The sequence below is a fragment of the Rhipicephalus sanguineus genome, chromosome 5 (genome assembly GCF_013339695.2).
Source record: "Rhipicephalus sanguineus isolate Rsan-2018 chromosome 5, BIME_Rsan_1.4, whole genome shotgun sequence".
In the NCBI taxonomy this organism is placed as follows: Eukaryota; Metazoa; Arthropoda; class Arachnida; order Ixodida; family Ixodidae; genus Rhipicephalus; species Rhipicephalus sanguineus.
The window spans coordinates 97617858-97645528 of NC_051180.1; the positions used below are offsets into that span (position 1 = coordinate 97617858).

The 27671-nt window shown below is 45.8% G+C and overlaps 3 protein-coding genes across 5 annotated transcripts in view; 1 reads left to right on the forward strand and 2 right to left on the reverse strand.

The window, feature by feature from the left end:
- Nucleotides 1–16774, reverse strand: part of LOC119394046 (facilitated trehalose transporter Tret1) — a 72680-nt gene extending 55906 nt beyond the window's left edge. Inside the window, exon 1 of the mRNA XM_049415601.1 lies at nt 16597–16774. Within this exon, the coding sequence (XP_049271558.1) occupies nt 16597–16744 (148 nt within the window). The 5' untranslated portion in view covers nt 16745–16774. The remainder of the gene's footprint in view (nt 1–16596) is intronic.
- Nucleotides 57–15526, reverse strand: LOC119394050 (uncharacterized). The gene is made up of 4 exons (XM_037661269.2): nt 15421–15526; nt 10613–10981; nt 7194–7308; nt 57–1666 (listed from the first exon to the last, which is right to left on the reverse strand). Exons 2-4 carry the CDS (start codon nt 10923–10925, stop codon nt 910–912), a joined length of 1185 nt encoding a protein of 394 aa, XP_037517197.1. The 5' UTR covers nt 10926–10981; nt 15421–15526; the 3' UTR covers nt 57–909.
- The window catches only part of LOC119394051 (nonsense-mediated mRNA decay factor SMG9), a 51978-nt gene continuing 39999 nt past the window's right edge, over nt 15693–27671 (forward strand). For all 3 annotated transcript variants that reach the window (XM_049415604.1, XM_049415605.1, XM_037661272.2), the window contains exons 1-6: nt 15693–15897; nt 16031–16111; nt 18497–18692; nt 19631–19722; nt 20909–21025; nt 22804–22908. In XM_049415604.1, coding sequence (XP_049271561.1) covers nt 15844–15897; nt 16031–16111; nt 18497–18692; nt 19631–19722; nt 20909–21025; nt 22804–22908 — 645 coding nt within the window. In that variant the 5' untranslated portion in view covers nt 15693–15843. The remainder of the gene's footprint in view (nt 15898–16030; nt 16112–18496; nt 18693–19630; nt 19723–20908; nt 21026–22803; nt 22909–27671) is intronic.

A 27671-nucleotide genomic window follows, 5' to 3' on the forward strand; every position in this document is an offset into this window, starting at 1 on the left:
TTTCAAAGGTTTTAAAAGCTTCGGTTCTATGTATACACGGCACGGAATCAAAGTATGTACTTTGTCAGGTGGAAAATTTAATGAAGTTGTATTTCTTCAAGTAAAGTCTAACTTCACGATAAGTGAATATTATGCTCCTGCTCTGTTAATTCTGTGCAAAGTGAGGGCGCATGCGTGGTAAAGCGCCATGTTTCTTGGCTGGCCTGAGTTCATAACATCGCTCTATCACATGCAAAACACTGGCATCATGCCTAGAAAAGCACACGTACATTCAAGGCACAACAAGCACGGGACATGGGAATGTCAAGATATCAACAGTTTCTCACTGAATTCAGCACCTACACTTTGTGTGCCACATAAGTAGATGCTATGAAACTGTTTTACTTATTCTCCACACTAGATTCCTTCTTTTCAAAATAGGCAAATATGAGAAAATTCTACACATATGATTACTTGAAAAAATGAAGGGTTCACAGGGAATGATGACTGAGTATGTAAAAGAGCTGTGACATGAAAAAGCAATTCACTGGAGAAACAGCTTGAAACATAAAGGTGACTACAAAAAGGAAAATGTGAGGAGGACATTAAAAGCAACCATACAAGGGCACAATAAGCAACGCTCTGGACTAAGTTTGAAGCACAGCTTAAGTGCAACCGGCTCAATACGGATATCTTAATATGGGCGCTCATGATCATTAGAATCTCAGAACACTGTTACCAGTGGTGGGCTGGGAATCCCTGAGAATGAGACCGCCAGACGAACACCTCAATGGCTGCTCAGCAGCCACAATCCAAAAACAACAGGCAGGAGGCACACTTTGTGACATACGGACTGGCAAATCCTCAAGGCAATGAAATGACAGGGCATCAACAGCAACCCGTCTTTGCTTTCCACTTTCGCTGGCGGTGTCATTCCGCCATCTTCTTCATCTGCAGCGCCAGCTTTCTGCGCTTCACTTTCTCTGTGTGCACACGAGACTTGGCAGCCCTAGCAACACAGTCACGCACGGCCTGCGCGGCGGAGGCAACGGCCTGGAATGCCCGGGCTTGCTCCCGGGCAGCCCTGATCTGCTCGACAAGCAGGGTCTTACGCAGTGTTGCCAACTCGTCGTCTCCCGCATTCTCTTCGCAGCGGTTGCCAGTGTCCTCCCCGTCCCCACCAGTCTCTGCGTTGGGTCCGCTAGGTTGGCGTCTTGGAGGGTTTGCTGGAAGCTGAGGCGGAGGTGGGGGTGGCGGTGGCAACGTCTGTCTCTGCTGCGGTGTCACAGCCGGGCGACGGCCGGCACCCATCTGAGAGCACGTTGCCTGCCGAGGCACCGGCTGCTTGCCAGAGGCAGCGGCAGCAGCGGTCGGCCGTTCGTAAACAATGCCCAACGCTTCGGCGACATCGTCGTGTTCGTCGTCACCTTCGAACTCCGCCGTCACGCACTCGGCAGACGGTGGGTGTTCGTCGTCGTCGCTGTGCTCCCTCTTCATGGAAACTGTGGCGGCCATGGCACCATTAGCGGATGGGCGGATGGCACACAGTGCTGCAGATGCAGAAGCTGCGCCCGATGCTCGAGCGCTTGTCTTCCAGAACCACTCTGGCACACTGGAGTCCAGTGACTGGATGAGTGTTTCGTCCTCGGAGGAACCGAGGCAGTTGTCTTGGCTTCCATCAACGTCACTGTGGAGAAGCCACGTACGAACTTAGTGACAAGGACAAAAACGTGGAAAGACGCACGTTATTAATAAAACAATCTTACTTGAAGGCACTCGATTACGTTTCAATGAATCTTTTAGATATTATGGTGATGGTAAAGAGACATCATGTTTGTGTACAGCTCGAGGAACGACGAAGACGGTAAGAACAGAAGGGACACGGACGAGCGCTCGTCCGTGCCCCTTGTGTTCTTACCGTCTTCGTCGTTCCTCGCGCTGTACACAAACATGCTGCCGTACCAACTAGCCCAACTTTGAATACTGTTGGGAAAGAGACAATGTTATGCATACCAGTACTTCCTAGTTGATCGGAGACAAAGAAGACCATGAAATGGTGCTAATTTTGTAATAGCCAGGTATACATAGTGTACAAGTGATCATTAGTGCTATATATACAGGAACAGAAGGAACAAAAAGGGCCCCTCACCAGGCCACATAGCGAATTTTAGTTAGATGCTGGAAGTTGTTGTGTGCCGAATGAAGATCATGATGCCGCAAGAATTTTTCAAAACTGTTCATTACGAACAGAGAAAAACAATAATTTGTAGCGGCGCGAAACCATGATGCGCCGAGGTGAGTTTCATACCCTTGCCACTCGCCCCGTGTAGCCTTCGCAAGCCAAATCCCTTCCCTGCCCTCTTCGGCAGCGGAGCCAGAGGATCACATGACGCATACGTATGAACACGTCATACGCATGCATGCTCACGTGCGCATGACATGCCAGAGCCAGCCCGAGCACGCGAGCGGCGTTGCGCGGCCGCTACCTTTTTACAGTGAAAGCTGTTATGAGATCATTTCACCGGCCGTTTTTGGTGCCGTAGTTGTCCGCCGCCGCCGCCGCCGCCGCCGCCGCCGCCGCCGCCGCCGCTGCCGCCGCCGCCGCCGGTGTCCGTAACCAGTATCGCTCGAAATAAGAAAAAAAAAAGCTAAATAAGAAAAAGATTCCAGGATGGAACGAGGTTCGAACCTGGGCCCACTGCGTGGGAGCCCAGTATTCAACCTCTGAGCCATGCCCGTGCTTGAAACTGCTTTGCAAAAAGGTCCTATACAGGCTTCATGTCGGGAACGAACCACATTAGCATATGCAATATAGCGTGGTAAAAGAGTAGAATAAGCACCAAGCGTCGCACAACGCGAATTCTGTAACCAGGCGTCACACAATGCGAATTGCGCAACGAGTAGGTTGTTGAATGCTTCCAACCCATTACAAAAAGCTCTGCCATAATTCTTCATCGTCATCACGCACAGCATCAACAAAGTGCGCATAATGCCTTACATGCGTTTAGCAGGTACCACGGCTGTCTGTAGAATGACGAAAAATGGCACAGTGCCTACTGCCCTACTTCTAAAAAATTACAATGATTTACAGCGTAGTGGGTTCCTCGCAAGTGCACTTTTGTTGGTTGCCAAGGAAGCCGATAAGCCTCCCATGATCCATTTCCTCAGGGTCTCAATAAAGTCAATTCTCTCTCTCTCTCGCTCTACGTTTCTCCGGTTAACGTATGTTATAAAGCGTGGTGGGACAGTTAAATAACGACCGGGCGTCACACAATATGCATTACGTAACTAGTGGGTCGTTTAGAGCTTCCAACCCATTACAAAGGGCGCAACCATAATTATTCATCGTCATCAACCGCCGCATCAACAAACTGCACATAATCGCTTACATATGGTACCTCGCTTCTCCGCAGAACAACGAATAATGTCGTGCTGGGTGCTTCCCAACTTCCCAAAAATTACGCTTCGTGGCGTAGTGGGTACGTTGCTAATGTACCTGTATTAGTAGCCACAGGAGAGTTTATAACGGGCTCTAGAAATGCCGCTCTTCCAGCTTTCGCTGTGACTGTGCTGCGCTTTCCGCGCAGGCCTGGCGTTTTTTTTTTATGTAGCGGCCGTGGGCATTGTGTTGGCGTTCTCTGTGGTGTACTGTCTGTTTCTGCAGGACGGGCATGAAAGCTGCGACATTTGTACGGGCATGAGACTAGCGGTATCAAGAGCCAGTGCCGCATGAACATTTAGGTAGACGCGGGAGAATAAATGAGCCTAATGAGTGCACGAAAATTATTTTTGTTGTCAGGGCTGGCACCTGCTCGATGCGCAAACCACGAGAACACGAACGCATGCGAAACGAATGCAGACTAGTCCTGCATCTCGCTTCGAATCGCAGTAAAAATAGAAAAACACGCAGCCATTCCGTTCGTGTGTCTTATTATTTCGCTCAAATTTCATTAATCTATTCAAGCAACAAATAACACAAAGTACATATGTCACGTAAAATAATTATCACAGTGTCACGTGCTACTGTTGGTGACGTCACAGCACTACTGTCTACGTAGGGCCATTCCATCATGTACGTCATCCCCTCATTCTCTGGGCGCGCGCCCGTGAAAAGAAGGGAAAGCAGCGCTCAGCTTGAAATTTGACCCATTTCCGTGGCGCGTAGCGTTGCAAATTTTGGCAGACGTGATCGTGAACGCCCAATGTATGCATTACGCTCGTCAGCTCAAAATTGTCAAACCTGGTGAGGGGCCCTTTAAAGAAATAAAATGAGTTTCCTTGGCTTGAGTGGGTTTCAAGCCGAGCCCCCATGCTCCGAAGCTGAGTGTCTCAACCACTAGGCTACACAACCATGCTTGTAGAATATGAATATAGTATCTGAACCATACACATGCACTGTACAGGCGATTAAAAGAAACAGAAGAAGAAGGCAGAACACTTGCTATGGATGATTTGTGGCAATACTATTTCATTTCGGCAGAATAAAAGCCCTCTGTAGGACAATGTGTAAAGTTGACATCTAGCATCACGCATATCAGAGAAATCCATCAAAATTTACAGCGTTCTAGAGACGGCCGGTACCTAAAATAAAACTTACGCATAATTTACATATCTCCCAAAGGAGATTCTGTGTGCACTTTTTTTTGTAAAGTGGCTCGCATGGTTTAATGTTTACATTATGCTAGGAGATAATATAATATTCTACCGTTAAAGGGGTCATGAACCATTTTTCTGCATAATTACTGAATGACCTCAGTACTGGAGTTTGGTGCCTCACGAATCGATTGCCGCAAACATTTCTTGAGTCTGTCAAGAACAAGCAGAATTACAGGGGTTTATCACACAATTTAAGCGCTTTAGTCTTCTCTCGTCCCGACGAGAGAGCTGGAAGCTAAGCAAGGAGCAATGGCATGGGGGAAAAGAAATTACGTCAGTGCGCGTCAAGACCTCGAGCGCGTATGATGAAATGAGATCGCTCTCTCCCGTAGTGCTTCCCAGTGCACGAGCGCGGCTACTGTGCAATGTTGGCAGACTATGAAGCGCTGCAGCGGCAAGTGGCGGCACCCGGTAGCGAAAAGCACAATCGATCCAAACTTCGTTCTTGATATATGTCGCCTACTGGCCAATAGCATGCTGTCTGCTGTTTGATGTAAAACAGCCCGCGCCGGCAGATTTGAAGAGAGTGAGCACAGGCCTCTGTATGAAAATAGGGCGCCTAAGAAAATGGCAACTTTGCGCTCCACTTGTAAACTCTCTTTGCCACGCATGACTGTTCATGTTCACGCATGTTCACAGCAGAGTGTGTTATCCGCAGGATGTGTTTTCTCACCAAGCCCGAGGGGTGGTTCATGACCCTTAAACAGCACATGAAAAACAGGGAAAGAAAACAAAAAAGCGATTGTTGACTAATATTCTTTCAGCAGTGAATTATTAGAAAGAAACTCCCACTGGCCTTGGGAGGTACTAATTACTCAAATACTAACAGAAACGCATAAACAAGGATGATGACATTAAAAAGAATGAGGCCAGGTAGCCCTAACTTGTTCCTCTACATTTTCACTATTGCAGCGAAGTGTTTTGTGTTTGCAATGATGCTCTTGCTATTTAGAAGTTTACAATGCTGCAATGATACTTCGAGGAAAAGTTTAATACAACACACAAGAAGTCTGTCATTTGCAGATTTGGATATGGTCTTGGATTCCCTGAAATTTCAACTATTTCCTCCAAGTACTTAAAATACACCCGGCAATTTAGTTCTCAGTTCTTCAAAGGGTCCCTGAAACAGCATTTCTGCAATCACCATAAATTTAGGATACAACTTCAGTAAAAAACGCCAGGCCTGCGCTGAAACCGCAGCACAGTCACAGCGAAAGCTGGAAGAGCGGCGTTTCTAGGACCCGTTGTAAGCTCTCTTGGGCTACTAATACAAGTACACTAGCAAGGTACCCACTACATCATAAATCACATTTTTTGTGAAGTTGGGAAGCACCTACTAAGCCATTATTCGTCATTCTGCGAGGAAGCGAGGCACCGGCTACACGTCTGTAAGGGTTATTTGCACTTTGTTGACGCGACTACTGATGACGATGAAGAATTATGGCTCAGCCCTTTGTAATGGGTTGGAAGCTTTAAACGGCCCACCAGTTATGTAATTTGCATTGGGTGATGCCCCTGTCGCTGTTTCCCTCTCCCGTCATGCTGAATAACATACGTTCATGTGGGAGAGGGGGGGGGGGGCGAAGAACTTTACTGAGACCCCAAGGAAATGGATCATGCGCTTATGGGCTTCCTTGGCAACCAATACAAGTGCAGTTGCGAGGAACCCACTACGCTATAAATCATTGTAATTTTTGAGAACTATGGCAGCAGGCACTCTGCCATTTTTCGTCATTCTACGGAGAGCGTTGGTACCTGCTCAACCCATGTAAGGCATTATGCGCACTTTGTTGATGCTGTGCCTGATGACGACGAAGAATTATGGCATGGTCTTTGTAATGGGTTGGAAGCATTCAACAACCTACTCGTTGCGCAATTCGCATTGTGTGACGCCTGGTTACAGAATTCGCGTTGTGCGACGCTTGGTGCTTATTTTACTCTTCTACCACGCTATATTACATATGTTAATGTGGTTCCTTCCCGACATGAAGCCTGTATAGGACCTTCTTGCAAAGCAGTTTCAAGAACCGGGATGGCTCAGAGGTTGAATACTGGGCTCCCACGCAGAGGGCCCAGGTTCGAACGTCGTTCCATCCTGGAATTTTTTTTCTTATTTCGTTTTTATTTCTTATTTCGAGCGACAGTGGTTACAGACACCGGCGGCAGCGGACAACTACGGCACCAAAAACGGCCGCTGAAATGATCTCATAACAGCTTTCGCTGTAAAAATAATCTGCATCATAATTTAAGCGAACCACTGTATAAAATGGGAGCACAAAGGTTGCTGAAACACTTCCAGGGTTCCATTATTATCCATTATATTACATTGTTTGTCAAAGAGGCACTGATGTGAGCGAAACACGTTAAATGAGGAAAAAAATGCTTAGTTGACAAATATAGACTAATGCGGTATGTGCAGGTCTTTGTTTAGCAATCGATTTGTGCCTTTCATTTAGTACGCCATACAAGTTGAAAACTCTACAAGCGCTGCCGGAGTGTCCAAGAGAATGTGAACGCTACTACGACAAAGGCACACTGCCACTTGCACGTGAACGTACCCGCAGATGTCAGGGCCAGCACCATCAAGAAAATCAGCATACGAGCAATCATCACCAATGACGTCCAGTATGGTTCTCTCCACTATGGACAGATCCAAGGAGCGCCCATTCTCTCCTAAGCACAGAAAGACAAATCAGTCATGATTGGATGAACATTGCGACAGGCACAGATAGTATACAGACAGCAGACATCAATGAAAATGAAACCACTAACCTTGCTAAGTGCTTAAAGACTGTGTTTGAATTCTTTTCCTTGAAGGCTTTCCAAGGAATAATGAATAAGTGAATGGGGTTGCTAAAACAAATAAGTGTCTAGTAGCTGTTCAGAACTGTATTACAAGTCAGGCAGTTAAATGGAATGCTAAATGAATATGCAGGTTAAAGGAGAGTAATGTATTTTCATGAGCTTAGCCGTATTTTTCAGCAGCAAGAATTTATCATATAAAAAAGTGTAATGTAGAGGCACCATCAAACTTTACCTGAACAATTCAGGCATATCTCGAGCAGCTTTACTTTGACAAACTGAGAGATGTAAGACGCAAAATAATAAATACTTCAGAAGTAAGATGCATTACGTTAAGGCATTTAAAGGGGTGCATCATCCAGAAATAAGAACCTTACAAAGGAGATGCAGAAAGGAGCAAGTTTGGCTGAAGTGTGATGGTGGCTGTACAGTACGGCTGAAATGCTTACAGTCCAGAACATCAAATCAAAAAAAGAAAAGCTGAGGAATTTCCATAGCCTGGGCAGGCATGCAGCAAGGTAATCGGATTTCACACCCATGTTTATATAGGCACACAAAATAGTGTAGAACGGTGTTACACCGCATGGTTGCAAACTGCTAGGAAATTCAGTTTCCAATTATTCCACGTCTTGTAACCCTTTTGATGCTGGCGGTAACACCAATCTAGCTGTGCTGACCCAGGCACTAAAGAGCCTGTATTACTACGGTTAAACCTCATTATAACGAGCAAATCGTAATTCCCTCTGAAACAAATGCATTTAAAACTTCGTTTTAACGAGGTAAAGTTTGCTTATTATGGGGTATAAAGAACAACTTTTGTTAGGAAATAACATTTTGAGCCAATGTCCCGAAAGTGCGCAGCGCAGATTCGAGATGGTGCACAACGCGACAACTGTATTTAGCAGTTCAAAACTCCCACCTCGCACCCTCCAGCAATGCGCGCAAAGCTGGACGGCGCGCTGTGTGTGTGTTGCTGTGCTCGTGAGGCCATTCCCACTTTCCTCTCGGTGCACATGACATGCAGGCAACGCACATGGTGTGCATGACGGCGTGCCTGCCTTTTGCCTGTTATTTGTTTTGGGTAAGCGCAATGCATAACATTTGCAGTAAATGCCCACTGCGGCTATAACAAAATATCGGTTATAACAAGTGAATCACGGTGCCTCTTCAATTTCCTTACAACGAGGTTTAACTGTAATGCATATCGCAGCAAACATGACTGCAGATTCTACACATAAAACATATGCAAAGATATTGTTGCAAGACAGAAGCAACAACACCATGCCAAATTAATGGAACGATAATAACAGATAACACATCATGTTACACTGAAAGAGCCTATAATCAATAAGTAATCTAAAGAGGCATCCCCTTTAAGAGTTTCACCTCATTCCCCTTCTTCACAGACAAATAAAAGAATAAACTGGTACAAGACTACAATAGGTGGATAGCAAAAACCAGGTTCTTTGGAAAGGTTTCTCGACTACAGCGCCTCCTGCATTGACATCCGGTTCAAAAGGCCATGTCCCCATATGGGTGCTGTAGTCTGCATTGTTCTTTATTCTTGTTTCGACTTTATTCGTGTTTCATCAGCAGTTGTGGTCCTCCTTTTCCCCCCAAATTGCGGCGTAACATCTTGAAAGTGCTGTGCAGCTTACTTGATAACAAATGCAATCACTGTTGGACAGTCAAGAAAGGTGTGAAGGGTCAATTTTGATTGAAGTGGCATACACCTTCAGACACAGGCACGTTTTTTTTTTGTAGCAGAGAGCATTTTTTGCACATGTTTCGTGCTATATAGAGATTTGTTGTGCATTACTACTGTCATGAAATATTGCGACTTTCAATGTAACACTTGTAAAGCTGTTTCATGATGCAAACTCGTGAAATTACTTGAACACTTTTTTGTTGCAAGGATAACATCTCAGGTTAGACCTAGTGAATAGCATGAGTAAAATATTTCTTTACTCACTGTTCCCAGTGTTTCACTCACAACAAATACCCATTTACACCTGCGCACTTCGTCCTGTGAAATGCAATATATTTTTTATCCACTCCTAAAAGTTCACTGGACAACAGGTAACAACCACTGAATCAGCTCACTTGATCAAGCCGAGTACCTGTGCTGTTCTTAAAAATTCTTGCTGCTTTATTTTATAAATATATGTTGACATTTGGCATTATGTGCCAATACATACGAGCGATTATGAGGTGGCTATGACAGATGCTTAAAAATAGGAAATCAAGCTTATTCGGCAAAATTCCTGCTTGTTGCAAAGCATCATTTCTGAATATACTGGCTGTTGCACTTGGGACACACCTATCACTGCTCCCTGTGTTTCACACGCAATGAGTACCCATTTACCCCTGCACGCTTTGTTCTGTGAAATGGTAAAATATTTTCTATCCATTCCTAAAAGCATTCAAGAACATGACTGCTGGACAACCGGTAACGACCGTGTCGCATAAAGTGTACGTGTTTCCTCAACGATTACACTCAATGGCAGACACTCTGAAGCAGCAAAGTGGTAGGCCTCAAACTGGAAGTGCTGTAGCACTTGACACGCAGTTTGCTATCCACCTATTTCACAAGAAAGAGCTAATTATTTTGGCAGATCCCAAAACCTACGGTCAAACAAAAAGGTACTTAAACTTTCCGTGTTTACCTACAATTAATCAATGAGCAAGAAAACCCAACACAACTGTTGCTTACTTCCATGCTGTTCTTGTCTAAAATTGAGATGGACTTTAATTAGGAACAGTTCCTGTGGCACTGATTCTTGATCACTGATAATCTTTACTTGAGCAAAAATTTCTTCTGCGGCGCTGCTAAATACAGGCATTACAACACTTTTGACATTTTATGACGCAACCAGAGTAATATGGTAATGGCCATTTGCCAACGATGTACTTCTCTTCCCTATCTGCCAATGCATGCAAATTATGTGATTGGAAATAATGCTGATGACATTTTTGCCAACAAGTTATAGCTTGTAAGCTTCGACTCAGTTAGTCAAGTGCTCCGTACTATGTCTTCTAGCGAGCTTTACAGAATAAGCAAGAACAAATATGAATAGCTTGTAAAGCCAGACTGTTTTATAATGAGTGGTTGAAACATAATGATGACCACTTATACTGTAAACGGAATCTTTGCAAATGGAAAGGTGCAGCTTACCTTGTCGGCTGGTGCCGCGGTTATGTGCATTTACGCGGTGCTTGCACCTCTGCACCAGGTTGCTCCACTGCTTCTTGATCTCAGGCACAGTACGTGTGTGTGAGTCATTGCCCGCGTTCAGTGCCTGCTGCACTGCAGTCCAGGCGGATCGCTTTGCGCGGAGTGTCAGTGTGGGACCCAGCTTGCCGCGGATGACGTCAATGCGCTCGCCGATCTCTTGCACGAGTCGCAGCCGCTCGTCCTCGGTCCAGTTGGGACGTTTCTGACGATACACGGCCATTTCAGCGCCGGCCGCTGCCACTGCTGCTGCCATGCACTACGGGGATGAGAAGCTGCTAACCTTGGACGAGGGCCGCGGCACGCCACCAGCTGGAAATCGCGACACAGCACGGTGTAAGGACGCTGGTTAGGGCTCTTGCCAGGATGCGATTATGAATAATGCAATGCTGCCTGCTGTCAGGCCGGTTGCACATGCCAGATGCCAAGAATGGGCACTTCAAATTTTTTCTCAGCACTCGCAAGCTCCCCTCATTAAGCTTTACAGCTGCTCTGTTATAAGTGCCAATTGTAGATGCTGAAGAATACTGATGCACAAAAGTGCTGCAGATACAACCAATAGAACCTAACATGCAAAAAAGAATCTGCATAGGGGAGCCAAACCCAATTCTTTATGTTCAAGTATGAAAAGCTTGCTAAGTATGCACAGAAGGCCTGCCCAAGTCAACGTGTGTGCTTTGTAGTCTCGAGACCCTGGAGTCATACCAAACGCCTCTGGTAAATAATGTTCTTGCTTTACAATCAAGGCTCAGTTTTGCTCCAGTTGGTGATGGAGGAGAAATGAGAGCGCATAAAAAATACAGCCTTGTTAACACACATTACAGTAGGCTTTCCTATGTTACAACAGCGATGTATGGACAGGCAGAGATAACATTTATGTGCACAGATGTCCATATCAGGCCTTGCTAGCTTCTACAGAATATAGCCTTCAAGAAGGCAACTCTGCACAGGTCCTTGTTCATGATGCAATCATTTCATTGGACAGCAAGGTGCTCATATCTGAATGTGGCATAAACCAGAATAATATCACTCTCCGGCTAAATGACCTATGACAGGGACAGCTGAAGACACCAGCACTCTTAGAGAAAGCAACAAAGTCAGTAATTGCAGGCTGAATTGCATGTGCCGTACATTAGTGTGGAAAATGTGCATTTTACACTAAACGATGCCTACACCTTTTTCATCTGCTTACAACTCTCGTTGCACATTGTTTGTCCTATTCCCAAGCATGACTTGCCACAGCACACCAATGCGCTTGTGTTCATGTGTCTGTTTTAAAAGCATGGCCTCTTCACCTGTGCGTCTTACACCGTGCTGGAAGCTACGACACTGATGTCCATCTACGCCGTGCGTACTGTACCATCCGAGGGCACCAAGAATCGCTTGCTGTATAAGACACGGTGTGTGCTATTATAAAATATAATCCAAAAATAATGCCTAGGATAATATCATTTGCTACATTTCCAAATTCCACAAACGAAGAAATAGGTAACCGGAGGCTGTTTTCGGGCAGCCATCTGCCACCGTTTTCCTTCTTTCTCAAAGGGAAGGAGTCAGTTCGATCTGTCGGCAATACGACTTTAATAAGAGCAGCGCGGCCACAGAAAACAATGTCCACAAAGAAAAGAGTGTAAGAGCACTTGTCTTGCGTGCTTCTCTTTTCCACAGGAGAAATGAAATAACGAGGAATGCATGCAAGCACAGTGATCTAGTAATCCAGTGTAAAGGCCACGAGTTTATTCAGCCATAAGCCCAGATTGCCAGGTGCCATTTATTAAAAGTTCCTTCATTCTGAAATGACCACTAGGTTCAGCACAGCAGCAGCAACAGAACTAAAATGCTGCAAACCGCAGGCTCTTAATGCAGTGATACTTCATGTCCTGCCACAGGTGGCGCTTTTGCACATGACAGCCAGTTCAGAGTATTCATGATGCACCTCGAAAGATACCCATGCATGAGCGCAAATCTCACTAGGGAGCCTTTGCAGAAAAGGTGGCTTCTCAACCCATAATGAATGGCGCCATGTGCTCACTGTTGGTGCTTCCCTCCCCCTTTTGTCATCCCTCAATTTCCTGGCCCTTTCAAAGGGCAGCAAAGTGGATGCATGTCACTGACATCCTTCTTTTCCTTTCTTTTGATATTTGTAACACTTTACTACCATGTAAGATTATAATATCTGGGGTTTAACGTCCCAAAACCACGACATGATTATGAGAGACGCCGTGGTGGAGGGCTCTGGAAATTTCGACCACGTGGGGTTCTTTAACGTGCACCCAAATCTAAGTACACGGGCCTCACACATTTTCGCCTCCATCGAAAATGCAGCCGCTGCGGCCGGGAGCTGCCATGTAAGATATAGAAGTCAGCTGTTGTAGAGAGCATGAAAAATTGTTCCAACCTTAGAACTGCCCGATCACAAGACCCGAAGGTCAAGCACATCCACACAACACTGTGCTTTCCTGAAACCTTTCGATGCAGAAAAATAACAATTTTAATGCACTGTCCAACATCACGCAGGGCTCACCAATTTCACAGGAAAGCTTGGTAGGCAAGTACCCAATTATTTGTGGGCCACATTGTGCAAGAAGCCAGCTAGGAAACCAAGAATGTATTGCTCTTTAAAAGAAGAATGAGTTTTCATAATTTGGCTCCCTTTGAGGAGGAGGAAAAGGAAAAAAAAAACGGAAGGACAGGGAGGTTAGCCAGTTCTCAGACCGGCTGGCTGCCCTGTGATGGGGAAACGCGTAAGGGGAATAAAGGATGATAGAAAAGAGATGTTAAAAAAAAGGACAGTAAAAAAGAAATAATAATGTGATAAACGGTAGCGCTTAAACTCTGTCACTGAGACTAGTTGTCCACAAGAAGCGCAACAACGCTCTCAAAGCTTTCCGTGCCGAGGACGGTTTCGGCCAGCGTCCATAGACCTTTTCCTCTGACAATCGGCGATTGTCAAGTCTATCTAACACTTTTGACAGTTCTTTCCTTGGCTCCCTTTGAAATGTACTTATATAATAGACTGCCTCCATCTTAGTCCTGTGGGGAATGAGTGATGATGATGATGATGGCTGTTACTGAAGGCTTGGTAAATTGAAAAACATCTTATACTTTTCTTTACCGAAAATGAAAAAAATTGTTTTATCACCGTATTTCAGTTATAGCTACCCCTTTTTACTTAATGGTACTATAAAAGTATAAGCAGTAGAAAACTGATCGAAAGAGGCCAAAGAAAGAATAAAACCATGCAGACACTATAACACACACACAAGATATTGGAGTCAAATTCATATAATTGTAGGGTGTGCTGGTGGGGCCTGAAATATCCATGTCTTACAGAACACAATACTAACATGTACGTCTAATGTATAATAGCCTAGGGATCCACATAACAAGAATATATCAAACTGGCAGGTAACTACAGAACATAGTACTGCGAAAAATAAAGGAATGGAAGAATGTACCCTTCTTACTGGCTATCTTAAACATTTCGAATCACTAGTGACATTTCAGCCCAGATAATACATGCAAAATATATCCCTTTCCTGCAAAAATCTTTCAAACAAAAGAAAAGCTTTCAGCTCCATGCATTGCTTTCAATGTCCATCGCCACGTGTCATGAAAAGACTCAAAAAGATTACATGTATCTCAAATGTTAGGTAAACTTGTGGATGTCTGTGTGCAGTGCATGGCTTTGTGTACTTGAGGAGATCGTTGATGATGTCATGACCGCATAGACGGTCAATCTCTAGCCACACACACAATTTTTTCTCGAAAAGTGGATAATGTGTGATGTTGTTGGAGGCAGTATTTATTGCTAGTTGATTCGTACGCTTTGATCACGGCTCATCACTTGCACCACCCCCTCCCCCTCTTTTTTTTTCTTTATTTCATTCGCGATCGGGTTGACACCGCACGAAACCGACATCACCGTCAAAAAACAACAACAACAAAGAAATGTTGCAGCAAGTACAGTTTCCTCATTCTTGCCACACCAGAAACCAACAGAAACAAATAAACTCATTCTTCAACACGAACAAAAATAAGCTGCATCAAACGCGCGCACACAATCGGAAAGACGTTCAATAGCAATATATGCGTCCTAACTTCCACACAACTTTCTATTGAGCAGCGCCAAAGACCCGGACTGCAAAGGGTATAAAAAAAGAAAAGAAAGAAGAAAGGAAAACAGAGGACGAACTACTCAAAGAGCGGGTGCAGTGTGCCAAGGACGTTCCAAGGCAGCCGCATCGTAAGCGCTGAGAACGCTACGGCATCGCTAGGCCGCTAGGCGAGCAACAGCGATGAGCGCGTGCAACGGATATGAAACGCGAAGTGTCTTCTTTACCTGTGGATCAAAAACAGCCGGCAGACGTTGCAAATCTTGAAGGAGCGCGAGCCAAACACTTAGGAGCGCGAGCTCTCAGCGTCTGCGGAAAGTGCCGAGTAGTGATCGCGGTCAGTGACGCTTTTGTAGTGCGTTTCTCTCGCAGGTGCGTTGAGAAAATCAAAGCTGTCGATTAATTCACGGCACATTTGAATCAGTGCACTGCTCACTACGCTCCTAACGACACATCGCGCAGCTAGAATTTGTTTTTCGTCGTCTCCAGTCGTCGCGCACGGCACGGGCAGCACCTACGTGGCTAATTAAGGCTGCCGGGACGCGATGACACAAATTTTATTACGGCAGGAAGCCCCGAGGCTTTTCAAACCCGTCCCAAATGCTAAGTAGGAAAATTAAGAAATTTTAATCGCACCTTTGTGATGACAGAGCGCTGGAGCTGCTTTGTTTGCGTCCACTGTTTCGCTACAACGGGAAGTAGATTGGCGGCGCTGCTTTTTTAGGTTCTAAATGTTTCACAGCTTGCCTGCTCAGATTAAAACGAATAAAATACGCATATATTTGGCGCTATTTATACACGTAGCAATCGTGGTAGAATTGTTAGGCTTATTTTACAGCTGCTTATAAAAATATTCCGAACAAAGCGGCGTCAAGACGCCTCCGCTGCCTGGCAACAATGCGTTTGTTTACTTTTTTTTTTTTTGAGTACGCATGCTTTCGCTGGTGATCACTGTAGTTTAGGGACTCTAAAGCTTACTTTGACAAGGCGTTAGCGATCCACATTCGAGGTTGTATGTCCAGTGCTGACCGTATATTACGATTAAAACTATAAACCCCGATGGCGGATCCATACGACCGTGGTTACTACAAAAAGCGTCCTTACGCTGCCAAGGTACTGAACGTCGTCGTGCTGTTTAGCAACTGTGTCGCGTGTTTTTGTATGCACCTCTCAGCCAGTTTGTTGCACGCGTTTTATGACTTGCGTCTTTCATCGTAAGTCCGTGGCTTAAGGTTTCGTCTTCCAGTTTCAGGAACGGGAGCAGGAGCCGGAGTCGAGTCAGCAGCAGATCAAACCAGTGTTCATACTCGCCAAACACCCGGACCGGGTGAGTGATCTGTGATGAGCGAGTAACGTATTTCAAAACACACGCTTCTACGAATCATTCCGTGTGTCATAGAAAGGGTCGTCAAAGTAGCAGTAGTCTTTGAACACTGCTTCAAAGAAAGAGAGAAACGTCTTGTCGATGTTAGAATATAAGCAAACGCACGTACTCTAGTCCAGCCTTTCGAAAGGCAGCCAGTGCCTAGACAGCTTGCGCCGACGAAAAGGTTGGCGAACCTGGCGTTCATTAATGCTTACTTTAACATCATTGCAACTAGTTTCCTTGAACGCTCAAGAACACCGATCTCGCTTATACAGGACAGACTACGACCTTCTCTATGTCGTGGGACAGACACAAACCGCTTTGTCCTAGTTCCGGCGCAGTCCGAGTCCGTTTTGTCACGAGTGCGGCTTGTTGACTCAGCGCCCGCAGATCTCAAAAGGTCGAGTTGCGTTTTCCCGTCGAAACTGTCTTGCGGATACACTTACGTGGCGTTGCGCCGTACGTGTTCGACCCATCGCTGCCGGCTTCTTGACCGAACGCCATTTCTTCTCGAGCGTAGTCCACGTAGAACCAGTTTAGATCTGGGTATCCGAGCAGCAGCAGCAGCTGTTTCTGAAAGACGATGCGCTGCATTCGCCGTCACGTACCACCTAAGGCGGCGCGTCAGTGTCTTCTTTGTTTTTGTTATTCTCCACACTCCTACTGGCCCGGCCGGGACCCGCATCATTAAGAATCAGTGCAGCGTGGCGTCTGCGCCGCCGCTTATTCTTTCGTTTTCTTTTCTTTACTGCACGATCTTACACTCACCGCAGGTGTGACGGAGGAGCGAATGGCTGGGCACAGGTCACCGCCCCTATAGGTGCGCTGCCGTGTTCCTTAAATGGGTCTGTGTCTCGGTTGATTTCACGTGAAATCAACAGGTGCTTGGCTGCTGGCCCGAAGGTCGCGGGTTCGATCCCGGCTGTGGCGGTCGCATTTCGATGGAGGCGATATGCTAGAGGCTCGTGTACTGTGCGATGTCAGTGCAGGTTACAGAACACCAGGTGGTAAAAATTACCGGAGCCCTCCACTACGGCGTGCCTCATAATCATATCGTGGTTTTGGCACATTAAACCCCAGATATTTTATATAAATCAAACCCTCACATTTGTACTCCGATAATGGCAATGTGCAAGCGCGTTGCTGCTTCATTGCAGAATTCCGTGCTCTTATTTCGGACGATTGCCAGCGATCTGTGCTCGAACTGATAACTAGACACTGCTATTTAAGCAGCATATATAACGAAGTCAGAGCTCAGAAGTGTTGATAACAAATTTAGAAGCAACCATATCTGAAGCTTGGAATGAGTTCCTTCAGTAGGGATTGATCGTGGAAGAAAGCGAAGCAAGAAAAGAAGAGAATCATGCAACACAAATGCCATTTGTGTTGTCAGTTGTTGTCAGTCAGCACTTGGTCCTGTCCCTTCTTTCTTTGTCCCATTGTAGCGCTGTTTACCCATAGTTCAGCATTTGTGTTGTCGATTTTTCTTGTTTGACCTGCATCTAGGTTTCTGAGCAGCTGTTCTTTATTCTGGCCTCATTGAATGCTGTTTTAGAATTTCAGTGAGACTGTTCGCTGCGTTTTAAGGACGAATCTTACTCTGTTATATTTTGCAGGACCCGTTTTGTTCTGTGCCTTTACGAGACATGTTTTCTGTATAAAAGCGGAATAAAAATGAAATGAAATGAAAACATTGCGTAGAGGCTTAGGGCTGTGTAGTCACATAAGTCACAAATTTCTCGGCTGTGCACAGGAAAGGTGAATGCGAATGGATAAATACTAAGTGCAAGCTAATGGGTAAAGCGTAAGAAAAATTACTTTCGAAGGAAAACGCTACTTTATGAAGCAGTGGCCAAATATTTTTTAAGCTTTGCTCCTGTTACGTTGTTCCTGTCTGTTCTGCCCGCAATGGCATCTAGACCGCTAAGTTGTACAACTATGCGCGAGAGTGCAGGTCCACTTCCTGGCCGCAGCGGCCGCACTTTAGTAGGGGCAAAATGTGAATACATCTATGCATTTAGATTAACATTCAAGTCAACGTACCCAAGATTGTCAGTATTAAACCTATGTACCCCGCCACCACAATGTGCGTTGTTATATTGAGGTTTTGACATGTAAAATTCCAGCTAAATTAATCTTCCTTTTCTGATTGCATCAGCGAGGTGCTGAGCCCCTTTTATCGCTTTTATTTACTGATGCAAGCAAACCTGTCTGGATTTTCTCTCAATGAGCACTGGCTATATTACTCATATGACCAGTAGCCAATAACATCACAGAGTGGGTGGGGCAATGAAAAAGAAATAACTAATAATAAGTAACAAAATGTTGCTTCTCTGGTTCGGGCAGGGCTCTTCCTCCCAGACTCAGCCGCAAGCTGGTGGAGATGCCGCCTCCGGAGAGAGTTCAAAGCCTACCGTTCTGCTCAGCAAGGCATCATCGAGGGCCGAATCCCCGGCATCATCATCGAGCACATCTAAGGACGATGCCCAGCCATCGGCATCTGTGTCCACTAGTACGGCCATCAAGCAACCGCCTCCCGAGAGTGAGTGAATTGAGGTTTATTGATGGTAATGACATTGCAAGTTTATCATCAGCATCGTCATTGATGTGACCACATGAGACGCATTGTAGAGTACTGTTACTGAAAGGCAGCTGCATTGAAATTTCACTTTGGCTAAGTTCGTTCTGAGTGAACAGTTATTCGAATTTCTCACACAATAGCCCGCATTGTTGTCATGTATAATCACTCTAATTAGTGCATATGTGTGTAATCTGTGTAAGTTGGGCCAGTTGTTGCAATCATTTTACTATGTATTCTGTTGCCACCACTACCTCTGCCTGATGTATATGGAGGGGAAGGGGGGGGTGTGAGGGTTGAGGACTTAGCCTAGTGGTTAGTCGCTTTTTTCTCACCCCCTCCATAAACACTGTTCTGTATTGATGGAAATGGCGATAAATTATTATTATTAATGGTAGTAGTATGATGAAAGATGCTAAATATCGTGATTTGTTGCACATACGAGGAAATTGAGATGAAATACAGGGATCACAGAATTCGCTGCTATCTTAAGAAAGTGAACAAGTGAAAAAAAATTTTTCGTGCGAATTCTTCGACCTTACATAAGACAGCTTTCCAGGGTCTCCATGTATTCTCCTTCAAAGAAGCAACAAGTTCACTGTGTGAAAAAGGCTAGCTAACAGCGCTTGTGCTTGTCTATTCATCAGTGTCATCCATGTTTCTATGTGCACTGTCATATCCCAGCATTACAGTAGCATAGCCAGAAATGTTTTTTGGGGATGGGGGAGGGGGTTTCAGCCATACTTTGTGCATGTTCTTGTAGTGTTTGTACGTGTGCATGTATATACACACATGCAAAATTGAAAAATTCTGGGGGGGGGGAGGATTTGAACCCCCCTCTGGCTATGCCACTGCAACATTAGACCAAAAGCTTGCTGGTGTGTCTTTGCTCTTGGTCGCAGGCTTGAGTGACCGGCTCGCAGCACCTCCTGACATGGCAGCCCCTGTCAAGTTTATTGATGATTCCTTACAATGGTGTGATAATGCTCTCGAGGTAAGCCAGCATTTTCACAGCCAAAGCCTTGTTCTGCACTGACTTGTTCAACTGCCTATTCTTGATGAGTTTTGTCTCTGGTAAATGTGGTCTTAGCAAAATCTATTTTCAGTTTCATTGGGGCGCTGTGTGATACCATAAACCCTTGCATTCTTGAAAAATGACCCCCCCCCCCCAAAAAAAAAAGAAAAGAAAAGATCCATGAAGACCTTGGTCAGTTGCCTGAAATTGTTTTTAAGGAAACAATAAACTTTCTGTTTATGGTCGTGTTGCATGCAGAAATAACACGTGGCTTCAAAGGGCCCAACCTCGTGAGTATATTGGGTTAATGTTTCGCATTGATATATGAGCTTGAGATTGTCTGGTTAAATTCTTCTTCACGTCATACAATCTCTAAGTGACGCATGTGGGGGCCATTTAGCGTGTACATTTAGGGTTGTGTAGGCATGCATTGCAGTTCTTTATAGCACCATCAAAATGCTTTGCACCCTTGCTGCTTTTGCCTTTCTTTGCTCTGTCGCAGTGGCATAGATGTACAGTAAACTATGAGTAAACGGAAATCTCTTAAACGGGACTGCTGCTTAAATGGAACAACTGCCTCTACTATGATTGGTTTTGTGCTTGAATTCTGCACCCCCGTTCATCTATAATTAAATAGAACTCCTATTTAATGGAACATATTTTCCTTGTCCCTTCAGATTCCATTTAATGAGAGTCTGCTGTACATCCCGAATTTTGTGCTAATGTGCCTGCATTTCTTCCATGGAACTGATAGGGTGGCTTTTTTGCAAAGAAAAATCGCTTGTAGAAGAAGCTTGCTGAAATTTTTTAAGGATAATGGTTCTAGCAATATAATTCAAGCAATATCTACTAAGAAATTTCACATTGTGTTCATATAATTACAGTATAATCACCAATACTGCAGTAATGTCCTAGTTTATTTACAATAGCCTGATAACAAGTCTTTCTACCAAGCTCCATTGTCCACACACATACACTTATATATTGTTTAGCTAAAAGGCACTTGGATGCTAAACTTGTACATTTATTTTTGTTTGTGAATGTAAGCTTCAGTAACTCAGTGGACCTGTAGCGCTTAAATTTTGTGTTCGAAATAAGAAATTCTTAATTACAAATGTGACGAGCAAGCTGTGTAAAGTGCGTGCTTTTTTTGCTCTCTGACCAGTACCTTGTGGACCAGCCAGACTTCTACGTGGTCGGAATTGTTGGCATGCAAGGTGCTGGAAAGTCGACCATTATGTCCATACTTGCTGGTCAGTATGGCCAAGCAGGCATGAGGCAGGTACTCTTTTCTGAACACTAGTTTTGGTGCCTTGTTTTGTAATTGGTAGAAGTGCTGCCACATTGTGGGACAAACATGACGAAACAACACTCGGCTCATGCAATGAGTTGAACGAGTGCTGAGAAAGAGCTTAGTCTGTTAAGTGCTATGACTAGTGGCTTCATTATAGCCAGCGCTTTTAAGGTGATCGTGTAAAGAGATCATTTTGCAGAAATTCCAGTGTCGACGTCATTGGTTGTGAGCGAAAATTTGAAATACTAGATGCAAATAAAGAAATAATAAAAATCTTCGGTTCGAGTAGGGATTGAACGCAGGATTTCTGCGTGGCACACAGATGTGCTATCACAGACCCATGCGCGTGCTTGAAATTGTTTTGGAAAAAAACACTATATGGGTGTCATCTAGTACAGGAAATGTCCTTAAAGGGGTCATGAAGCACCCCTTGGGCTTGTTGAAGAAACACATCCTGTGGAAAGCTGACGTGGTTATGAACTGCTCAGCCAAATATTGCAGTCGTGCGCGCCGCATAAAGGCTGCAAGCGGAGTGCGAAGTTACTGTTTTCTCAGGCACCCTCTTTTCAAACAGAGGCCGGTTCTCACTCTCGTCGGTGGGCGGAGCGCCTGCTGGTTGACGTCGCGTATCTGCTTCTCCGTGTCGCGAAAGCATCCTCATTGGCCGATAGCCGACATAAATCGAGAGCGGCGTTCAAATCAGATGCGCTTCTTGCCATGGGGTGCCGCCACTTGCCAGCGCCGCACTCTTCAATCTGCTAACTTTACACGCTAGCCACACTCATGCACGCGAATCACAGCGGGAGAGCGATCGCGTTTCACGAGGCGCGCTGACGTAACTTCTTTCCCCTGTGCCATCCCTTCCTGTGTAGCTTCCAGTGCGCTCGTTGGGGCGAGAAAAGAGAGAAAGCGCTGAGAGCATGTGCCAAAGCTCCGTAACTTCGCTCGTTCTTGACGGATTCGAGAAATTTTTGCGGCAATCGATTTGGGAGGCAGTAAACTCCGATACTGAGGTCATTAGATCATTACTTGGAAAAGTGGTTCATGACCCCTTTAACACGTGCAATATTGTGTGGCATAAGGGTAGAATCACACCAGGCGTCACAACATAGGAATTGCACATCAAGTGGTTGGTTTAAAGGCCCAGCAGTTACTAAGCACACAGGCATAATTAAACATCACTATCAGCAACAGCATCAACAATGTGTATAGCTGCGTAGGTTGGCGTGTTGCCTTACGGACACGTAGTGGGTATTTCGCAATTCGCAAAATATGTTGTGGTGGGCACCTCGCAACTGTACTTGCAGTAGGCATTCTAGGATAGTTTGAAATGGCCAATTTAGACATGCACATATGTTCCTTTCCTTGCGGCACAGTTGAGGTGGCCACTGAGAAGCGAAGCCAGGAGAGCAATTGAGAAGGTGATGTGCATGGGGCCCAATTATGCTCTCGCATTCTACCCTTGAAGGCAAAGCTCAAGCATCCTCCAAGTTTTTTATCCGGAGGGGTGGCGGAACTGAACAGCCGGGAATCATGCACATTGACGCTTCCGCCCATATTTTAAACGTAGAATTCTGCATAGGAGCTCCTCCACATCTACGCTATATGAACCGAGGCTTTGTCTGCGGTCCTAAGTTTTGTCGCAGTGGGCCTACAGGACCATCGGTAGTACGGCTAGGAGTAATAGTTGTGGCTGCACTGTTGACTGAACATGTAACCGCACGTGTTTGGTTTCCAACATGTTATTCCCCTGTGTTGGCAGGCAGCTGTTTCGTCCGCAGAGCCGAGAATTGCGGGAGCTTGGCCAGCATTGCACAACAGGTGTGGACATTTACATCACACCAGAGAGGATGATACTGCTTGATACTCAGGTTGGTTGTTCGATTTTGCACGGTAGTCAGAAAGGGCTTGCAAGCACAGTCGAAACTCAATATAACGAAGTGATGACCACGCTCTAATTATTTGCTTAAATCGGGAATTTCGTAAAATCAAGAAAGTGATTTTTCGGTCCTTCTAAATCCAAAATTGTAACATAGCAACATCCGGAAGTTTTTTCGGCATTGCTTTTACCGCCAGTCCAAGCCTGCGTGTCTGAAAATCTGCGAGGGTAAGCCAGGCATAGGAGACACCATGTCCGGGCGATGCAGGCCAGGTCACGTGAAGCTGTGATAGGCTACCGATATACGATAATGCGGAGAACAAATGCTGTGATTGTTATGAGCAGACTGAGCGAGAAAGCTGTGAGGAGACGATAAGCGCTATCTGTCAAATAACCATGAAATAAGCCCACCAAAGCAGCCACCACCGCCTCTAGCACCAATCGGTACGTAAGAGCGCTACCAACTGCCGAGTCCTTTATTCTGTGCGTCGCGTGCAGCCTCATCAATGTAAATCTAGGGCCGTAACTTGGATGACTAAATGTTTTAATGGCCCCGACACGGGGTCTAGTGGTTATGCGCTAGACTGCTGACCCGAAGGTCGCGGATCGAATCCGGCCGCGGCGGCTGCATTCGGTGGAGGCGAAAATGTTTGAGGCCCGTGTACTTGATTTAGGTGCACGTTAAAGAAACCACAGGGGTCAACGTTTCCGGAGCCTCCACTACGGCGTCTCCAGATCATATCGCGGTTTTGGGACGTTAAACCCCAGATATTAAATTATAAATGTTTTAATGCAATAGTGTTAGAGTGCATGTTCGAAGAAAAACCCGCCTCGGTCAAAATTAGAAGGAAATCACTACTTTCCACTCAGTTATTTCAGGAAAGGAAAAAGTTTGTTAAGTTGGGTTTGGTGGCCAAATTACTTCATTAATTTGAGTTGATGACAACACTGATCGCTATGGGTATCTGATGGGGAATGGTAATATTTTCGTTAGGACGGGAATCTCATAAAATCGGGTTTCGTTAGATTGAGCTTTAACTGTACCTTTGAGGGATAAAAAAATTATATCCACATGTACAAACACATAAGGTCAGGTTACATAGGCAGTACATTGCACAACTAACTCAGTTGAAAGTGATCACTTTGGTTGGTAAAAATATTTTGGGTTATTCTCTTGCTGCTTGTTATTATTTTTTTTCAGCTCACGCAAAGTGCTGAATTAATCATGAAACTATCAAAGGATGACATGGTAATACAGTCAAAGCCGTTTATAACGAACTCGAAAGGGCCGCGAAAACTGGTCATTATATCAGTAGTTCGTTGTAAATGGACTCGCCCTCAAAAACATGCACTTAGCGACCAATTCGCTTTTATTGAAAAGTGCTAACAACGCCCCCTTCCCAGTGAGAAGTTAGGCCTTTTCGCATTGTGAAGCGACGCCTGCTGCGTACACGAGTGAATTAAACCTTTGCAGTGGACCGACAGCATTTCACTGAACCGCGGTAACACCACGTGGCGCCGATAATCACTGGCTAGTTGCATGCAGTGTGTCGCCTACTCGGCTCACGCCATCATTGCCAGGCCTTGCTGTATTACGCGTATTGGTGCGCTCTTTGTGCCCGCTTCACTTCGGACCGTGCATGAGTGCGGCGAGTAGCCTGTTCGTTCAACATGGCGAAGACAAGTATTTTGCAAGCAACACGCACTCTACGTCTCCGCGATGCTCTGATGGTCCTGCACGACAGGCGTGGCGCGCTTGGATAAAACATGCTGTACACGCTCGCTGTAAGTGCATCGACGTTTCTCGGTGCCCGTGCTGCTCAACACCAGCGAGCTACTTTCGTTTCTACGAAGCGAAGTGCACTTTATCCCGCACGGCGCAGCGGCGGCCAACTTGCGAACGGCAGCATCGCGCACTTGTACTGCTTGTACCGCCGTCACAGTGTACGCCACACGTGCAGCCGAGCCGATAGCTGCAGATGACTGTGATAAGGTTGTCGGTGATAAATCATAATGGCACGTTCATCGCCGGTCGCCACATCGCCTTCGCTCTCTTCTGGTGCTTATCCGTGAAGGAATCGCCGCAATTGTGCAGAAGTCGTAATCATTGATCGGCCGGTCTCTGCTGTTACCGAAAAGATGCAAGACATTTTGCAGCACATTGTGGCGTAGACGCAGTGAACTTTTAAGCGCCGAAAAGTTATCGCGGTCATGGCTTATTGCATTTTATGGCTTCTTGCGTTTCAAGGCATAGGTTCATCGTAGGCGGTAGCTGCAGAGAACGGCACCACAAAAGGTTGCCGTGCGAAAGGTGACTACAAGGCTTCATGCTGCCTCCTATTTCTTTCTTTTTTTTTTTTTATTCGTCACTGCCATTCTGCCACTGAAGAAATGCCAGGAAAGTGATTGACCTCGCTCGCAGCGTCCGAAATCAGTGTGCGGTGCTCGCCGATCTAGGGTATGTTTGTCACGAGTAAACTGGAGCAGGGCACGCGCGAGCATGCGCCTCTCATGCTTTAGAAGGTCTGCTTTAATCTTTTTCTCGCTTCGCGTATGCCATATTTTTACCGCGACCATGTCTGAAGTGTTCGTTGTGAAAGTAAGAGGCTTTGAAAAATGTTCGCTATATGTGGGCGCAATTTCCATGGGTAGCATAGGAAAATCGTAAGTGCGCCAAAATATGGTTGTTATAACCGATAGATCCTTATATCTGGGATCGTTATAAGTGGGTTCGACTGTATTTCATTTACTTGACAATAATAGTGCAAATACACTTGCCAGACACTACCATTTCACTTTCATTTGGTGAGGATTGTGCTGCCAGAGCCAGCATAGCCTCTAGTGCCATTCAAGAATATGAGTGTACTTTCGAATGTAGCCGATCCTTCTTATGATCAAGATAAAATCATCTATCCTGCTCTGTATTCCTGTGAACTTGCAGTCTTGCAATCTTGCAGAGCTTGTCGCGGCTACATTAAAGGGGTCATGAACCACTTTTCCAAGTAATGATCTAATGACCTTAGTATCAGAGTTTACTGCCTCCCGAATCGATTGCCGCATAAATTTCTCGAATCCGTCAAGAATCAGCGGAGTTACGGGGGTTTGGCGCACGCTCTCAGCGCTTTCTCTCTTTTCTCGTGCCGACGAGCGCACTGGAAGCTAGACAGGGAGGGATGGCACGGGGGTAAGAAGTTATGTCAGCGCGCGTCATAAAACGCGATCGCTCTCCCGCTGTGATTCGCATGCGCGAGTGCGGCTACCGTGTAAAGTTAGCAGACTGAGGAGTGCGGTGCGGGCAAGTGGCGGCACCCCGTGGCAAGAAGCGCATCTCATCCGGCTATCGGCCAATAAGCATGCTATGCCTCCGCGACGTCAATGTGCAGGCGCCCCGCCCACCGACGAGAGTGAGAACTGGCCTCTGTTTGAAAAGAGGGCGCCTGAGGAAATGGCAACTTCGCGCTCCGCTTGTGGCCTTTACGCGGCGCGCACGACTGTAATATTTTGCACAGCAGTTCATAGCCGTGTCAGCTTTCTGCAGGTTGTGTTTTTTCAACAAGCCCAAGGGGTGCTTCATGACCCCTTTAAAGGAGCAGTGACGTCAACATTACGCATGTCACGTTTTTTGCGTCCACGTGTAGTTATCGACCCCCTGTACTGATTCACCACTGATAATGCCATGGGGGATGAACAAATATCTGTAATATCGATCAGTATCATGGAGGAAGGAATACGAAGGAGAGGCCCTGACGTCACATTCGTGAAGCCTCCACATCGCAAACACCCGCATCGCCTTCTAGCGAAGGAGCAGAGAAACATTTCGTGATTTCCGTCGTGTCGTTTGCAAGCACATGCGCGCATCGCGAAACTTTGCAGCCTTTTTTTTTGTTTGTTTGTTTTTCGCCGTGCAAGCGGCGCAGTCGATTCACGCATGCTGCTCTTTCTGTGTGTTCTTTAGGAAAGCTACGCAATGCCCAGCTGTTGCGTATACCCAGTGCAAATCGCGTGCACTGCGGACAGTACCGGGTGTCACTTTTCATGTGTACGTATACGTTTGCTTCATTGCTGATCACTAAGGCATGGTATTTGCGTGCGAAGCTCTTGGATGTGCGCTCTGTTTCTTGTTACTCATTCTGTCAACTCAGAACTCACGTGAACTTTTGTTTTTGGCGTCTGACGCGCCGTACATAACATGCGCTGAAGGCATCTTACGTTTTAGAGGCTGTGTCGTTCAACGAAAGGGTAATAAACTTTTGTTGTTATTATCGGACTACGTGATGTATGTATTGTTCGGTGTGCGTTCGCTGCGTGCTTGTGTTGTGTGCTACTGGAATTACAAACTTTACGTGCACGATCGCGTGTACAATACAGCGGTGTCCTTTTTTTCGACGTGAAGTTGCTGTCAACTATAGGTTGGCGTTGCGCCGAATAGCTACTGCGCTCACTCCATATACACGAGCAAAGAACTGCTAATGGCAATAGATCGGGAAATCGGGCTACGAGAAAGGAAATGAAAGATCTAACGCCCAGCAGAACGCGTAAGTCACTGCTAGGTGCAGTTCGCATACGGTGATGGAGGGGCTGAATGTTTTTGATTACGGCACGTACCGGTACTTTCTGTACTGTTGCACAAAAACGCTCCACGAAGAATTTCAGCACGTAGTGCCCGGGCCTGCCACGCATGAACAGCCTGGTAAACGTCTGCTTGCAACGTTTTACTACGTGCGAACCGTACATTACGCGAACCACTGCGGAGAG

Coding starts and splice junctions, on each gene's coding strand:
- LOC119394050 (XM_037661269.2), bottom strand. CDS start 10,925: ATGGCAGCAGCAGTGGCAGCGGCCGGCGCTGAAATGGCCGTGTATCGT. Junction 7,309..10,612: donor CCGCGGCACCAGCCGACAAG/GTAAGCTGCACC, acceptor TTCTGTGCTTAG/GAGAGAATGGGCGCTCCTTG. Junction 1,667..7,193: donor GCTGGCCCTGACATCTGCGG/GTACGTTCACGT, acceptor GCTTCTCCACAG/TGACGTTGATGGAAGCCAAG.